General features: G+C 43.2%; 1 protein-coding gene across 1 annotated transcript; it reads left to right on the top strand.

Annotated features, from left to right (window-relative positions):
• The first annotated feature begins 926 nt into the window (after positions 1-926).
• On the top strand, positions 927-1,654 carry LOC147434116 (uncharacterized). The gene has a single exon (XM_086489891.1). It carries the CDS (start codon positions 992-994, stop codon positions 1,652-1,654), a length of 663 nt encoding a protein of 220 aa, XP_086346017.1. The 5' UTR covers positions 927-991.
• The last annotated feature ends 16,573 nt before the right edge of the window (positions 1,655-18,227 follow it).

Genomic DNA, 18,227 nt, shown 5'->3' with positions numbered 1-18,227 from the left:
CAAAGCTTTCAATCGAATCACCAATATACCAGCAGGCTTCCATTCATTTGGACATTGTTTTTAAAGAATAGTTTCACTTGGGTGAGTTGGCCTAGCGATAAAGGTGAGGGGCTTCGAGCATGCTTGCTATGGTTCAACCTCTGCGACATGCGGGTGTGGGTGTGTGGGCCAATCCCATAAAACTAGCTGATGATTGCAAGAAAAACAAGTGATAAAGTCATGAGGCATGCTTATAATGAAGGGGCACATCAATCTAAGCTAGCTTTACCAACAATAACTACACTAACCTTAACGGTGTTTTTTTTCCAGAAAAACTATCCTCTACGAAAGTTGCCCAGATGCAGTCTTTTGTGCTCGAGAGACAATCCTACTGAGAGAAACGGTTCATAAGAATGTTGTTCGATTAATGGGATGTTGTGTTGAAACCTATTAAGTGCCACGACTTGTGTATGAGAAAGGGACTTTGCGTGACTAAAGGGAAGATATCCTAATCTAATTTTGTTTTTGAAGAGAACTCCTCAAAACAATCAACATCAAACAATTATCTGTTCAATTATGCTCATGTAACCATTCGAATGAGATTGCTTTAACAAGTTTTCACTCTGCCATGATTAAGCTTCATCACTTTACTTCCCTAGCTTGTTGATTCTCAGTAGGAAGCTTGCCACTATGGAGAGAGAGAGAGAGAGAGAGAGAGAGAGAGAGTCCATTGTTTGTCGTGATTCATGCCGCTTCTCAATGTTGCTCCAGTCTCGAGCTTACCTAGTTCATGGTGCTTCATCATTTTATTGAAAACGTTTTTGCCACAATGAATGCCCACTAACTTACATGCCAATAAAATTGGGCGATAGGCACATACCCAAAACGGAAGGGCAGCATCATGGGCGGTGTGTATCGGGCACATGGTGGCCGCTCTGGAACTATGGAGTCATGCGAAATATAGAAAAGGGGTTAGCGCAGGGGCGTGAAAGAGATTGAATGCCGGGAGTGCATGCTGCAAGTTGGTTGCGGTAGCCAGCGGTGTGGCCACACTATTTTAGTACAGCTGCTGCTGTTGTTTCTGCTGCTGATGATAATGCTTGATCTGCGCGCGCCAATTAGAGGGATTAGGGCACAGTATAAAAGAAGGAGGCGGCCGAGAGAGAGAGAGAGAGAGAGAGAGAGGGAGTCAGGGAGAGACGAGGGAGAAATGTCGGGCGTCCATGTGTGCGAGTTGGTAATGGTGGTGATGGCTGCAGCGGCGATCATGATGAGCTCGGCACAGTCCCCGCCACCGCCCCCGGGGTCTCAGCCCCCGCTTCCTCCTCCGGCGTCGCAGCCCCCTCCTCCTCCACCTGCGCCGCAGCTTCCTCCGCCCTCTTCTGTACCACCGTCGGCACTTGAGTGCGCGCCCCTCCTCAACCTCTTGCCCGTCTGCACCGCCCTCTACAATCAGACTTCTCCATCCATTATTCTGTCCCCTATCTCCCGCCTCGCCTGCTGCACCGCCCTCGCTGCCCTCAACATCGCCACCCTCGACTTGTCCCTCACCGCCATTTGTCTCTGCATTCAGGCCAAGCTCCCCAAGCTCACCTCCGACACCTGCTCTGCCCAGCATCTCGACATCAGAATTGCTCGCCTCATCGTTGGGCCCAACGGCAATTGCAGCTCGTAATAGTCTCCCCCTCTCTCTCACTCTCTCTCTCTCTCTCTCTCTATAATTATACAGTTCTATAATTAAGCAATTATCTCACATGGACTGTCTGCTTACTTGCATGTGCAGGGTATGAGTTGTGTGGAGCGCCGGCTGGTCTACCCTTCGTCACACTCATTTGGTTTGCACCCTATGCAAAACTAGTGATGTACAGACCCCTGCCTATGCTCTCTCGAGAGTAGATTTGTCTTCCTTCAATACCAAAGTCTTGATTTCAAGACTCCTTGCTTGCAATAAAGTTGAGGATTATAGCCACAATTGTAAGATATTATCTTCTTTTGTGTGTGTGTTTTTGCTAATAAGAAGCCTCTCAATGCCATTTCTCCGTCCCCAAGCACGACTCTAAATCTCATCAGCTTGTTTGTTCAAAGGCCTTTGTGAAGATGTTTTAAGCTACATATGTCCTCAAGTACTTACTTAAGATCAATGTCGCCAACCAAGGCCCCGTCTATGATGAAGTGGTAGGGCTCGAGGTTCCACGTCAAACATATTGCCACTTGAACACCCTTTTACTCAGCCTTTGTACTGCAATGCTCCATGCTACGTCAAACATATTGCCACTTGAACACCCTTTTACTCAGCCTTTGTGCTGCAATGCCCCTGTAACTCAGCTTCTTGCTGGTCAATGTGATAGCAACATTCTTGAGTGAATAAATACGTCCCATATGGCTACAAATCTATGCCAACTGCATAAAAGAGTGTATAGCCGAAGTATCTTCATGTCGAGGAAATGCTAAGCATGCAAATGATCGTTTCATGACTCACTTATTGTATGGTTACTAAGCGTAGGATTTTGTACTCCCGTGTTCACTTTGTGAATGCCTTGTAAAAATAAGTCGAGCTCTCTTAATTTGAAGGGATTGACCCACCCTTTAAGGGGTAATTAAGAGGCTACTTTCCATTTACCAAGTTACACCTTATTATCCACCATGATTGAACCCATGATTCAAGCAGCCTTTCCACCTTACTCTCGAGTGCTATATGCTATATACTCACATGCTTTAATTACTCCTTGCTTGCATAGTTGAGATCTCTTAGGATTCTAGCTACAATGGTAAGACATTATCTTCTTGTGTGTGTGTGTGTGTGTGTGTGTGTGGGGATAATTAGAAGTGCCATTTCTCTAACCATGATTTCAAATCTCATCAACTTGTTTGTTCAAAGGCCTTCATGAAGATGTTTGAAGCTACATATGTCCTCACATACTTAAGATCGATGTCGCCCTGCAGGTTGCCTATGATGAAGTGGTAGGGCTTGAGGTTCCACGTCATATGTATGTTTCGAAGGTTTTCATAGGAATAACAACAAATGGCAACAAACCTACGTACTTTTAGTGCACCTCATCTTTGTAGAAATAAGTACCTTTATTACCGTAGCAGTTTTAGTGCATTGATTCCCATATTAAACCAACCACCACCCCCCCCCCCCCCCCCCCCCCCCCCCCCCCCCATTTTCTCTTTTTATACAAGAGCTTCCTTTAGTAAGTTTTGATAACTTTGGGTATTCCAATGACCACTATAGAAAGCTTTTCATTTCATCATTCATAAAGAATGCGTGCTTGATAGCACTACGCGGCCTCCCTTTGCTAGTCAATTACATCAATTATTGAGTTTTCAACTCAATTTTTCAAAATTAATAATTATTAGCCTTTGACAGACAAGATCTAAAGAACAAAACTATTATAGACGAGCACAATCCATATATCTTTCAAGTCAAAACCACAATTGTAGATTCAATGGGTATATGCATGATAAGGTGTACCCACTTTCAGCAATTGCCTCGACTAAGACAGCCAAAAAACAACCTCTTTTTTGCCATTCCTATGTACATTCGACTTGCTTGCACTTACTTTGAAGAGGCAAGATTTGGTAGCCACACAAAGCACATAGTTGCAAACACAATGGAAAGCTCTAATCTTCATTTTTTCACATCTACATGGTAATTTTATTGTGCAAGGACTAATCTGGTTGAGCCTGTCACACCTTGTCACAACATTGAGACCTTGATGAAGAAATACTTATAACTTTTATGGGCTTTTCTTCTTTACTTACCCTCTTGCACATGAAGTGTTCACTTCGCAAGCAATTTACCTTGGTCTATCGATAATTTTTTGGATTTTTGCATAACTAATATTCATTTTTCTTTGTTAGAATTTCTATTTACAAAAGACTAATGTTTTAACACCAGATATCTAATGATGTAGAGCTTATTTTGCAAGATCCAATAGTCATTTGATAGATTATGACCCAAAGAATGTGACCATGCACAAAAAAAATGAACTTCAACGGTTCATTTTTTAAAGATCTACCTTAGAAAATAACAAAGACTGCTCAGAGAACCTTGATATAGATTTTTTAAAAAATCTAATAAATAATGTACATTGCCACTCATTTTGATTTTCATATATGTCATAACTTTTAGTGTAAGGTCCTCATAGAAAAAAAATTGAGTCAATTTGAGTAAGGAAAAGACAAGTTTTCATCGTTTTAATTGTTTTCACTTGCACCATTCACTTGAGGTGTACCTCCTTAGGTTTGGTAAATACTAAACCTAAAAATTTTGACGCTTGTCAACCAACCATGGCTTGGTTCTACACTCCCAATCCTAGTTGGCTAGTCCTCCTCATACAAAGAGACTTCCATGTCACCAAAGATCCATGTCATCACCCCATCTCACCTTCCACACCACCACAGTCAACACTTTGACCATAACAATTGGCTTGCACTCTAATTGCCAACTTATCCACCACCCTCCACTCCTACCTTGCATGCCACTTCACCTTAAGTTCCATGTCATCCACCACCTCACATGCCACGTGTAAGTATTGCTTGCATGGCTTGCCACATCACTCGCCACCTCATGAGCCACCAAGCATGCCCCATCGCAACCTTGCCAACTCATCACGTCCTTTTTTACCACCTAATCATTACATATCACCATTTTGACACGTCATCATATGATATGGCAAATGAGGGGATCCCATTCACCACCTCATCTTTCCACCTATGCATTCCATGTCATCAATCATCCAGCTTGCCACATGGATGACCATATCATTCATACATGGCCACCTCAATAGCCATGTCATTTTTTATTTTTTTTAAATAATGTAAATAAATTAAAAATCAAGATATCTCAACCTGATTATTTACGTTTAATTTAAGCAAAAAAGTATATTTTTAATGTAATTTTTTATTTCTTAAAAGTGTAAATTAAAAAAAACTTATATTTATTTGAAATATATCATTGGATCACAAAAAGAAACACTTCTTTTTAATAGCTTTTGGTTTACTTATGCACACGGGTTCAGGACCTTCCGTGTCGATACAAGCCGCATGTAGCTCACGACGGAAAAAACGTTCGCCGCGCTCCTTGATCACACCGCGGCCCGGGCGAGAGCTCACTGTAGTCGATGCCTCGGCCCTGGACACGATCCACCATCATTCATCGCATATCGAGCCCCGTTGGCCACCCCGAGTGCATTGTGCCCCCGCGAGACCTGAAAACGGCCCGAAAGTAGCCAAGCTCGTAGGTGGAAGGTAGCCTTAGCACTCGCCGAGGGGGGGGGAGGTGTTGCATCCCAAAGTCACAAGAGGGATGTGGGGAACTCGTCGCTCACCTCACCCGTCCTTCGCTCTGCGGTCCAACCGTCTCAACCGAGCACCACTATCTTATAGTTGTACACAATCCGGCGCGGGCCGACAAACCCCCCAAGAACCACGACCCATGGGCCGAAAAACGGGGGAAATCCCTTGGTTGGGGGAAGGCTACAAGAGAAGGTTTCCATGAGAGTATGAAATGGCCGAGAGAATGAACGACACGTCCATCAACAGCACGCGATACGTTGATGGGATGGCTCGCAGTGCGACAAGGAGCGAAGCGCACGGATGAGGGCCGACAGGTGCTTGACAGAGCCACAGGCGACTCTATCATGAAGTGGATGGAGGATAACCGAGGGCATGGACGCGTTGATGGAATGGCGTTGGCCGACGGTTAGGATGATGCTCCGAGAATGTGGATGAGGGCTGACAGGTACGTGAGGTACGAAGTGGACGACACGTCATTGCCGATGACAACGTAATAGGGCTGATCGAGGTTGGGTGCACTGAGACCGACTACGTCAATGGAGGACAGGCGAGGGGTCATCCATGCAAGTCTTTGATGACGGGATGGATCGGGCCAATAGGGGTGGATAGGTGAACGGGTGCTTAAAGCACAGAGTAAACGACGCCACCATCGACTGCACCGTAATGGAGCCAATCAAGGTCGGTAGTGCCGATGGAGCCAATGAGCCATGCACGTCAAGGATGATGGGGCCGTGTGGGTCGACGTGTGAGCCACGTGAGGATCAAAGAGTGTGTGAAGGACGGAGCGAACGATGCCACCGTCGACTTCATTGTGATGGAGCCAATAGCATTGACGAGGCCGAAGGAACGTGCACAGGTGCAAGGATTGGACGGCGTGGGTGGATGGGTGAGCCAACACTATGGGTGTGCGTCGAAGAGGGTCGACGGGTGCGTGAAGAACAAAGCAGACAATGCCATGGACGATGACGGGCCGTGACGGGGCCAGTAGCATCGATGGGGCCACTTGTGTTGTAACTAGAAGGTAGGCCACAAGACTTTTTAGGGGTGAAGAAATGGAGTTAAAACCCACCCGTGAAAGTCACGTGGCCATCCGATATGGTTTGGGTGGTTCTGAACCATACTATACGCTAAAATGAATTGTACAAGCCATACGATCCATTTTACCGCATAGTATGAGCCTTTGTTGGGGTATAACGCCCAATGTGGTCGCCCAGGTAAGTGGGCGGGCCGCCATGTATGTACACATATTCTTTTGTAAAAACCTAATAAGAACTCACTATGCTCTACACATTACAGTAGAGCGAGTTCACCATATCGTCGTGCTCTTCTTCTCGCACTCTCTCTCGCGTCGCACTTCCGCTCGTACTCCTTCAACTCGTATCAGAGCTTAGATCGAGGCTCAGGGCAGCATTTGCAGGTAGCCAGAGTCACCTGCTCAGATTGGAGTGAGATTCGACAGGCGAAGACATGGCCCCAAATCCTGTGGGGAAGCCCAAAGGGCTTGGTGTTCTCAGAATTTCATTCTGAGGTCATCTCGGCCACCGTTCGGCTTCGACAAAGTTCTGCGCAAGCCATTTTCGACTACGTGGTCTTGGCGGGTGCAGATCCGACTCTGCAAATTTGGGGTTTCGGCCTACGACTGCAAGTGCTGAGGATATCTGCACTTCCAGAGTGCTGATTTGTGGCTATCTACACAACGAAGGACGGCTTACAGTTCTTGGAGGCGTGTCACAAACGACACGGGCGCACCTACACACAGACTGTAGGCGACATCCACTAGTTCATCAGGTAGCTTGTGTTTGCTGCTTGATATTACAGATTTCATCCTGACATTGCAGGTACTTCCACATGGGATGTATTATCAGAGATGATGTATGTCTGTTGAGGGTTTGCTGGCTGTGAGTCACGTAGCAAACAACCGCCACAGCGGTTACAGCATATAGTGGGAAATTTGTGGATGTATGACTTTGTGGGAAGTCTATGTATTGTCAGATTTATTACAGCCTTTGTTGAGGGTCAAGTGAGGTTTTATTGAGCTGGGGGATTCTCGAATGTTGAGATCCTTTCGGTGATACAGGTCTTGGAACGATCCCTCGAGCACCCTTAGATAGGCAGCTAGGATGTATTGACTGTGAGTTAGACAGTTGGGATTGCATCTTTGCTTTACTGCTGTTGAGGCATTGTCACAGTCTATGCTTACAGGACAGTGAGAGACAGTACAGGTGGAGGACAGGTTTACCCACAGCTTACAGTGTTAGAGAGACAGTGGTTTTTTGAGCTGTTTTTGGTCTGTTTTTTGAGTACACGAGAGCCATTTTACAAAGGAGACTCTGCCGAAATTTATGCAGAATCTGAAGCTTTCTTGGTTCATTTGACACGTTGATATTGGTTCAGAGGTTAGTTTACAAGGGAAACTCTGCTAAATTTTTCCCAGGAAAGTAAACTATTGTGAAGCGTAGCTGTGGCTGGATCACAAGACACTGCTCTTTACAATATCAAGAAGCTGGATGGAACCAATTTCCCATTGTGGAAGAAGCAGATTTGGCACGTGTTGGTACAAAAGAGGCAGATAAAACCTATAAAGCTCAAGGGGATAAAACCAGAAGATATGGACGAAGATGAATGGAGCGAAATGGATGAATTGGCACTTTCTACCATTATGCTGACTTTGGCAGAAAGCGTTTACTTCAATGTAGCAGACAAGATGTCGGTTTATGAAGCATGGACAAAGGTGAGTGATCTTTATGAGAAGCAGAGTGCAGTTTCACAGGTATACTGGCTTAAGAAGCTTGTTGACTTGAAGATGAAAGAAGGGACACCTATGTCCAATCATTTGAATGAATTCAACACCATCTACAGTCAGTTGTCAGCTCAAGGTGTCAAGTTTGATGAACCGGTTAGAGCTTACTGAAGAAACCAACAGAAAGACAATGGACAAAGGCAAAGGAACAACCTTAGTTGTCAAGGGAAGGACCAAAGAAAAGTAGAAAGGTGGAAAGAGGGATCAGTCTCGTAGCAAGTCCCGCAGTGCTAAAGGCAAGAGTGACATAGAATGCTACCATTGTGGCAAGAAGGGTCACATGAAAAGAGACCGCAGAGAATGGAAAGCAGAAAAAGGCAAAGAGAAAGCTGAAGACCATGGTGAGAAGAACAAGTCCTCAGTGAAGATTCAAGAAAAAAATGTGACAAACACTGTTGCAGAGGATGACAGTCTAGTGTCAGGAGACATCTACTTCTTGAAGAATACAATGGACTCAACTCTTCTTAGAGCATCTGATGGAAATGCACTGAGTGACTGGATTATAGACTAAGGCGCATCACTTCATGTGTCTCCAAACAAGGAGTGGTTTACCTCTTATGTGACCACTAAAGATGTGACCACTAAAGATCATGTTCGGCTAGGCAATGGGCAGACATGTGAGATCTTAGGTGTTGGAGATGTTCAATTGAAGTTTCAGAATGGCTCTTCTTTCACGCTGAAAAATGTGAGACATGTTCCCGCTATTACAAACAACTTGATCAGCACAGGTTTACTTGATGATGCTGGCTACGTCACCACTTTTGGACAGAACATGTGGAAGATATCCAAGGGTTCTATGACAGTAGCAGATGGAGTAAAGTCTATGTATCAAATGTCTCTAAAAATGTAATCAATGTAACCGAGCAGCCGAACGTTTCTTTGTGGCATAGCCGGTTAGGACATATGTCCAAGAAGGGAATGGAAATCTTGTCTCGTTCTGGTTATTTGCCTGGCTTGTCATTTAATGATTTTGAATTCTGTGAGCATTGTCTGTATGGTAAGCAAACACAGCAGCCACATAAGCATAGAAGCAGTAGAAGAGATACACAGTTGGCACTTGTTCATAGTGATTTGTGTGGACCTATGCCTAACCTATCTCTAGGGGGAGCTTCTTACTTTATGACATTTATAGATGATTACTCGAGGAAAGTATGGGTTTACTTTCTCAAGCACAAGGATGAAGCGTTTAGTGTTTTCAAAACGTTTGTGACACTTGTGGAGAATCAGAGTGGAAAGAAGCTTAAATGCTTACGCACTGACAATGGTGGAGAGTATGTTTCAAAGGCCTTTCAGGACTTTTGTGAGTCAAAAGGTATCAAACGTGAACTTACTGCTCCTTACAATCCTCCTCAAAATGGTGTTGCTGAGAGGATGAATAGGACCATACAAGAGAAGGTCAGAAGTATGTTGTCTAATGCACAGCTGCCAAATGGGTTTTGGGCTGAAGCCAAATGTTCATCTCATAAATAGATCTCCTAGCTAGGTTTTGCAGAAGGATTTAGTGCCAGAGATGGTATGGTCAGGCAAAATTCCCTCATACAAGCATCTCAGAGTCTTTGGCTGAGAGGCATATACTCACATTCCAAAGGAATTTAGGAACAAACTTGAGCCAAAGAGTAGAAAGTGCATCTTTCTAGGCTATGGTAATTCTGGTGAGATGGGGTACAGACTTTGGGATCCCGAATCCAGAAAGGTTATCCGCAGCAATGATGTTCACTTTAATGAATCCAAATATCATTCTAAACCAGAGAGGGTTGAGGAGATTAGAAGAGTTGTCTTCCAAGAAGATGGACCTGCACATGCAAGGCAAAATGTCAGGGCTTAAGAGGAGCAAGGACAAGATAGATTGGAACCACAGGTTGTGGCTGAGTCTGAGCCACCTATTTTGCGTAGATCTAGGCGTATCCCGCGACCTCCTGATTGGTTTGTTCCATCTGAACTATGTCATGCTGACTGATTGCAATGAGCCTTCATGTTACAAGGAAGAAGTGCAAATAAACGACTCCAGGAATTGGCAATTGGCCATGCAGTCAGAGATGACAAATCTGCATAAAAACCAGACATGGAAGCTAGTTAAATTACCACAGGGCAAAAAGGCTCTACCTTGTAAATGGGTTTACAGGTATAAGATCACCGCTCACGATAGTCAGCCAAAGTACAAAGCAAGGCTTGTTGCCAAGGGCTTTAAGCAAGAACAAGGCATTGACTTTGATGAAGTCTTCTCTCCGGTGGTCAAGATGACTACATTGAGATGCTTTCTTGCATTGGTTGCCATATTAGATTTGGTGTTGCACCAAATGGATGTCAAGACAGTGTTCTTGCATGGTGATTTAGATGTGGAAATTTACATGCAGCAGCCAGAAGGGTTTATTGAGAAAGGCAAGGAAGATTTGGTATGCCAGTTGTTAAAGAGTCTTTATGGCTTAAAACAATCACCGAGGGCATGGTACCATAAATTCCACAAGTTTATGCTTTCTCAAGGCTACAAACGTAGTGAGTTTGATCACTGTCTATATACAAAGAAGGCTAAGGATGGAAGTTGGCTGATCCTTATTTTGTATGTGGATGACATGTTGATTGCTGGCAAACACTTGGAAGAAATTTCAGCTTTGAAGTCAAAGATGGCAAAATCGTTTGACATGGAAGACATGGGGGAGGCAAGTCATATACTTGGTATGCGCATTGAGAGAGACAGATCAAAGAAGTCGATTTGGTTATCTCAAACAGAGTATATTGACAAGGTTTTGCAACGTTTCAATATGGAGAAGGGAAAGGCATTGAGTGTTCCATTGCCACCATATGTGAAACTTAGCAAACAAGATTGTCCTGTGTCTGAGGAAGAACATGCTGAAATGGATAAGATTCCATATGCGTCTGCAGTGGGTAGTTTGATGTATGCAATGATTGCTACTCGCCCAGACATTGCATTTGCAGTGGGAGTAGTAAGTCGATACATGTCAAACCCAGGCAAGAAACATTGGGAGGCAGTGAAAGGAATATTGAGATACCTGAAAGCTACAAAGAGTATGCGTATATGCTATGGGAGTTAGGATCTAAGTGTAAAGGGTTTTACAGACTCAGATTATGCAGGTGACTTAGACAACCGAAGGTCTACGTCAGGGTATGTCTTTACATTGGCTGGTGGAGCAGTATCATGGCGTTCTAGATTACAAGATTGTGTTACTCAGTCTACTACAGAGGTTGAATATGTTGCAGCATCCGAGGCATGCAAAGAGTCAATTTGGCTTAATCGACTAGTAACAGATTTGGGAATCAAAGAAGAGATGCCTGTGTTATATTGTGATAGTCAAAGTGCTATACAATTGGCTCGCAATCCAGTTTATCACTCAAAGACAAAGCATGTGGATGTGAAGTATCATTTCATCAGGGAAATGCTCGAGGATAAGCAAATTCAGCTTGTCAAAGTTCACACCACAGAAAATCCTGCTGATCTACTTACAAAAGGACTTCCCTCAGAGAGCTTTGCGCATTTTCGCAAGCAGTTAGGTGTAGGGTAGTACATCACTTCTCTACATCTCTTGTATATTAGCTTGTATAGTAGCTTCTCTCACACTTAAAGTACCACATTGTACTTTAAGTGGGAGGTTGTTGGGGTATAAAGCCCAATGTGGTCGCCCAAGTAAGTGGGCGGGCCGCCAGGTATGTACACATATTCTTTTGTAAAAACCTAATAAGAACTCACTATGCTCTACACATTACAGTAGAGCGAGTTCACCATATCGTCGTGCTCTTCTTCTCGCACTCTCTCTCGCGTCGCACTTCCGCTCGTACTCCTTCAGCCTTGACCACCCATAGTAGTTTGGATGGCTATGTAACTTTGCACGGGTTAGGAAATAGCGCTCACCTCCACCGGTGAAAATTTTTGTGGCCCTCCGATATTGTTTAGGAGATCTCGATACATAATATACGCTAAAATTGGACATATGAGCCATACGAACCATTTTAGCACATAATATGGGCCTTGATCACCCAAACCATATTTGATCCATGTGAAAATTTGTAGGTATGGGGAAATGATTCTCACCCCCATAGTGAAGAGTCTCACGGTCATCCTGGGTGGTCCCAACTCATACTATGCCCTATAATGGGTTGTATGAGCCATACAACCCACTTTAATGCATAGTTTGGGACTTGATGGTCTATACCATACTGGATGGATGTGTAACTTTGCAGGCATGGGTAATTTGTGCTCAATACCACTCATGAAAAGTTTCAAAGCGATCCAATATGGTTTGGACAGTCCTGACCCATACTATGCACTAAAATGGGTCATATGTCTCATACTTCCCATTTTAGCGCATAGTAAGGGGCTTGACCGCCTATACCATATCAAATGGCTATGAAACTGAATGGGTAGAGGAATGGTGCTCATCCCCACCCGTACAAAGTCTTTTATTCATCCAATATAATTTATGCGATCGCAAACCATACTATGTGCTAAAATGAGCTACATGGCTCATATGACCCATTTTAGCATATAGTATGAGCCTTGACCACTCATACCATATCAGATGGTTGTGCTACCTTGTAGGGGTTAGATAATGGTGCTTACCTCCACTTGTAAAACTATTGTGGCCATCCAATATGGTTTGGGCAGTCTCGAACCATACTATGCGCTAAAACAGACCGTATGGCTCATACGACCCATTTTAGCATATAGTATGGGCCTTGACTGCCCGTACCAATTTGGATGGTTGTGAAAATTTTCAGGGTGGGATAATGGTGCTCACCCCCACCCATCAATGCAAACTCTCGTGGCCATCCAATATAGTTTGGGTGAGCAAAGCCCATACTATGCGCTAAAATAGGTCGTATGAGCCATATGGTCTTTTTTCGTGCATAATATGGACCTTGATCACCCAAACCATATCAAATGACTGTGAAACTTTGCACGGGTGGAGAAATGGTGCTCACCCTCACTGATGCAAAGTCTCGTTGCCATCCAATATGGTTTGAGCGGTCTCGATCCATACTATGCGTTGTAAACCCTAAACCCTAACCCCGAAACCGTAATCCCTAAACCATAAACCCGATACCTTTAAGCTTGAACTCTCAACCTAAATCCTTATCCCTAAACTCTAACCATATACCCTAAACCCTAAACCCTAAACCTTGAACCAAAAACCCTAAACCATAAATCATAAATCATAAATTTTAAACCTTAAACCTTAAGCATTAAACCTTGAACCATAAATCCTAAATCTTAAACCCTATGCTCTAAACGCTATACCCTATACCCCAAACCCTAATCCTAAATCCTAACCCATAAATCCCAAACTCGGATGATTGTGAAACTTTTGACGGGTGGGGGAATGATGTTTCACATCCATTTAATATGGTTTGAGCGGTCCCCATCCATATTATGCGCTAAATGGGCAGTATGGCTACCTTAAACCCTAAACCCTAAACTTCAATTATTGTGCAACTTTGCACGGGTGGAGAAATAGTGCTCACCCCCACCCATGAAAATTTCACAACCATCCAATATGGTTTGAATAGTTTTGACCCATACTATGTGCTAAAATAGACTATATGGCTCATACGATCCATTTTAGCGCTTAGTATGGGCCTTGACCACCCATATCATATCCGATGGTTGTGAAACTTTGCACGGGTGGTGAAATGGTGATCATCTCCACCCATGTAAATTTTCCCAACCATCCAATATGGTATGGGCAGTCAAACCCATACTATGTGCTAAAATGGGATATATGGGTTTTACAACGAATTTTAGCACATAGTATGGGTCAAGACCTCCCAAACTATATTGGATGGCCACAAAACTTTGCATGGGCGGGTTCGAGTACTATTTCCTCACTCGTGCAAAGTCTCATAGCCATCTGATATGGTTTGGGTGGTCAAGGCCCATACTATGCACGAAAAGGGGGTGATTGCCATTACTTCACCCTTGCAATGTTACACAACCATCTGATATGGTATGGGCACATAATATGGGTAGTCAAGGCCCATATTATGCACTAAAATGAGACGTATGAGGCATATGACCCATTTTAGCACATAGTATGGGTCGAGATTGCCCAAACTATATTGGATGGCTTTGCACGAGTGGGGGAGAGTATAATTTTTTCACCCCTAGTTTCCCTGTCATCCGATATGGTATGGGCAGTCAAGGCCCATACTATGCTGAAATGAGACATATTGCTTATACGGCAATTTTCAGCACATAGTATGGGTCGAGACCTCTCAAACCATATTGGATGGCTATAAGACTTTGCATGGGTGGGGTTGAGTACTATTTTCTCACTCTTGCAAAGTCTCACAGCTATTCCATATGGTTTGGGTGGTCAAAGGCTATACTATGCGCAAAAATGGACCGTATGAGCCATACCACCCATTCTTGCACATAGTATGGTTTGAGATTACCAAAACCAAATTGGATGGCCACAAGACTTTTTATGGGTGAGGATGAGAACTATTATTCCATCCTTGCAAAGTTTCATAGCCATCCAATATGGTAAGGGCGATTAGGACCCATAATATGTGTTAAAATGGGCTGTGTGAGACATACATTCCATTTTAGCACATAGTATGGTTAGGGACCTCCCAAAACATATTGGATGGCCACAAGACTTTGTAGGGATGGGGGTGATCACCATTACTTCACTCATGTAATGTTACATAACCGTCTGATATGGTATGGGCGGTCAAGGCCCATATTAAGCGCTAAAATGGAACGTATGAGCCTTATGGCCCATTTTAGTGCATAGTATACGGTCGAAAATACCCAGACTATATTAGATGGCCACAATAATTTTCATGAGTGAAGGAGAGTATAATTTTTCCACCCCTAAAAATTTTTCCAGCCATTTGATATAGTATGGACAGTCAAGGCCCATACTATGTACTAAAATGAGACATATGGCTCATACAACAAATTTTAGCACATAGTATAGATCGAGACCTCTCAAACCATATTGGATGGCCATAAGACTTGGCATGGGTGGGTTGGAGTCCTCTTTACTCACTTGCACAAAGTCTCACAGCTATTCGATATGGTTTAGGTGGTGAAAGCCCATACTATGCGCTAAAATGGACCGTATGAGCCATACGACCTTTTTTTACGCACAGTATGGTTCAAGACCACCCAAACCATATTGGAGTGCCACAAGACTTTGCACAGGTGGGGGTGAGCACTATTTTCCCATCCCTACAATGTTTCACAGCCATCTGATATGGTATGGGCAAGCAGGGCCCATAATATGTGCTAAAATGGGCCATATGAAACATACAATCCATTTTAGCACATAGTATGGTTCGGGACTGCCCAAACCAACCACAAGACTTTTCATGGGTGGGGCTAAGAACCATTTGTTCACCCTTGCACTGTTACATAACTATCCAATATAATATGGACAGTTAAGGCCCATGCTATGTGCTAAAATGGGATATATGGTTCATACAATCTATTTTAGCGCATAGTATGGGACTTAACCGCCCATACCATATCGGATGAATGTGCAACTTTGCACGGGTGGAAGAATAGTGATCACTCCCATCCATACAATTTTTCACAACCATCCATTATTGTTTGGGAGGTCGACTTGACCCATACTATGCGCTAAAATGGGCCATATGAGTCATACTACCCATTTTAGCGCATAGTATGGGCCTTGACCGCCTAGTCCAGTTTGGATGGATGTGAAACTTTGTACAATTGGGGAAATGGGACTTATCCCTATCCTTGCAAAGTCTTACAACCATCTGATATGGTTTGAGCGGTCTCGATCCATACCATGCGCTAAAATGGGCCGTTTGGCTCATACAACCCATTTTAGTGCATTATGCATAGTATCGGCCTTGATTGCACATACCATAGCGGATGCTATGAAAATTTACACAAGTAGGAAAATAGTTATCATCCCCACCCCTAAATAGTTGCATAGACATCCAAACTGGTATAGGTGGTCAAGGCCCATACTATGTGCTAAAATGGGCCGTATGGCCATTTTAGCACATAGTATGGTTCGTGACCACCCAAAACATATTGGATGACCACAAGACTTTTCACGGGTGGGGTTAAGAACCATTCCACCACCCCTGCAAATTTTCATAGCCATCCAATATGGTATGGGTGGTCAAGGCCCATAATATGTACTAAAATGTGTCATATGAGCCATACGACCCATTTAAATGCATAATATGGTTTGAGAATGTCCAAACCATATTAAATGGCCATGAGACTTTTCACGGATGGGTGTGAGCACCACTTACCCACCCCTACAAAGTTTTACATCCGTCCAATATGGTATGGGCAGTCAAGGCCCATACTATGCGCTAAAATGGGACATATGGCTAATATAACCCATTTTAGCGCATAGTATGGGTCAAGACCAACGAAAACATATTGGATTACCATGAGACTTTGCATGAGTGGGTGAGAGCACCATTCACCCACTCCTAAACATTTAAACAGCCATCCGATATGGTTTGGGCGGTCAAAGGCCATACTATGTGCTAAAATGGGACATATGGCTCATACAACCCATTTTAGCTCTTCTATCATGGATTAGGATATGATCATCTGGAATTAATTGACCTTTGTCCATGTACATGTGTCTTTATATGGTTGTCTATATTTTCATCTATATGATTAGATTGATTGCCACATATGTGGACCTTTATATGTTCATCTCCATTGGTATCCTTTTGTAATGGATTAGGACATGCTTGTCTTTATAGTTTCTATATGGGTGTTTACATGGTCCTCTACAAGTGTATCTACAATGTTGTCTCTATGGTCATCTATACAATTTTCTGCATGGACATATACATGGTTAACTTCGTAAAGATTGCTTGTCTATGTGGATCATCAATATGATCGGCTAATGTCATCAGTAGGGTCATCTTCATTGCTATCTTTCTATATGATGGACTAGGATATGATCATCTTTATATGGCTCTACAAAAATCTATATTGGACACTATATGTTGTCTTTATGACTATCTACATGGTAATTTATTAGTCCTCTACATTGGCATCCATATGGTCATATAAATATAGTGGTATCCTTTTTTCATAGATCACATGTATATGGTCAGTTCTATGCTAGTCTATATGGCCAGTTCTACGATATTCTATATAGGGATACATATGGTCATCTATATGGCTGATGGTATGATCCTATATATGATCATCTATATGGTTGCTTATAGGATTGCTCCAAGCCCTTTTAAATGGTTTTTTGTATGGTTAACTAGATTAGATTATTTTCTATATCATCACCTTTATTGTCGCATATATGGTCAACAAGATTAGTGTATACTTAGACAACTAGCTGAACATCTATTATGCAGACAACTAGATTTTCATCAACTAAAATTTAAAAAGAAAACTCTCTTTCTTTATCTCTCCTTCTGTGTATGTGTGTGTGTGTGTGTGTGTTTGTTTGTTTGTTTTTTTTTTTTGTCGCCACTGGATTCAAGGGCGAGGGAGTTTGGAGGCAGCATCCTCGAAGGTTGGAAATAGATGTATTTTTGGATATGAGTTTGTATATAATTTTACAAAAAATGATATGATATTTGTCATGTGGTAGAGGGACTCTTATACACATTGTATGAGGAGAGAGGGAGAAAGAGAGGAAAAAAGAGTCTCATTAGAGACCACGAGTGACAAAAATTTGATCCAGACATTCTCTCACTCTAGACACTCAATACGATTCTCATCAAAAAATTCAAACGCATGTGGGTCCATGTTCAATAATCTCTGCAAGTCTCATCGAGTGCCACGTAACTCGTCGAGTTGCGTGGCATGCAAATGGTTGGAGACGTGTCCACATAAGTCACCGAGTTACCTGGACATCTGACGTGTATGCCACGTCTTTGTTGAGAGCTTTTCCAGGAAGCATCCACGTAACTCGCCGAGTTACGTGGCCTACCTATGTGACAATCTAGTAGGCATTGCCACGTAACTTGCTGAGTTACGTGGCTTTCCTATGTTGGCATAGCCACGTTACTCAATGAATTACGTGGCAATGCCGTGTGTACATGTACGTGAAATAATTTTTCGTCTTTGTGGCATGACCACATCACTCGGCTAGTTACGTGGAGCTTCTTACCATCAGTAACTCGCTCAGTTCTAGAAGCATGCCACGTGTCGGAAGTTCCT

Source organism: Adiantum capillus-veneris, chromosome 19 (genome assembly GCF_014529385.1).
Source record: "Adiantum capillus-veneris isolate H3 chromosome 19, ASM1452938v2, whole genome shotgun sequence".
Classification (NCBI taxonomy): Eukaryota; Viridiplantae; Streptophyta; class Polypodiopsida; order Polypodiales; family Pteridaceae; genus Adiantum; species Adiantum capillus-veneris.
The sequence above is the reverse complement of the archived record's forward strand: the minus strand, read 5'-3'. Positions and strand labels throughout refer to the sequence as shown.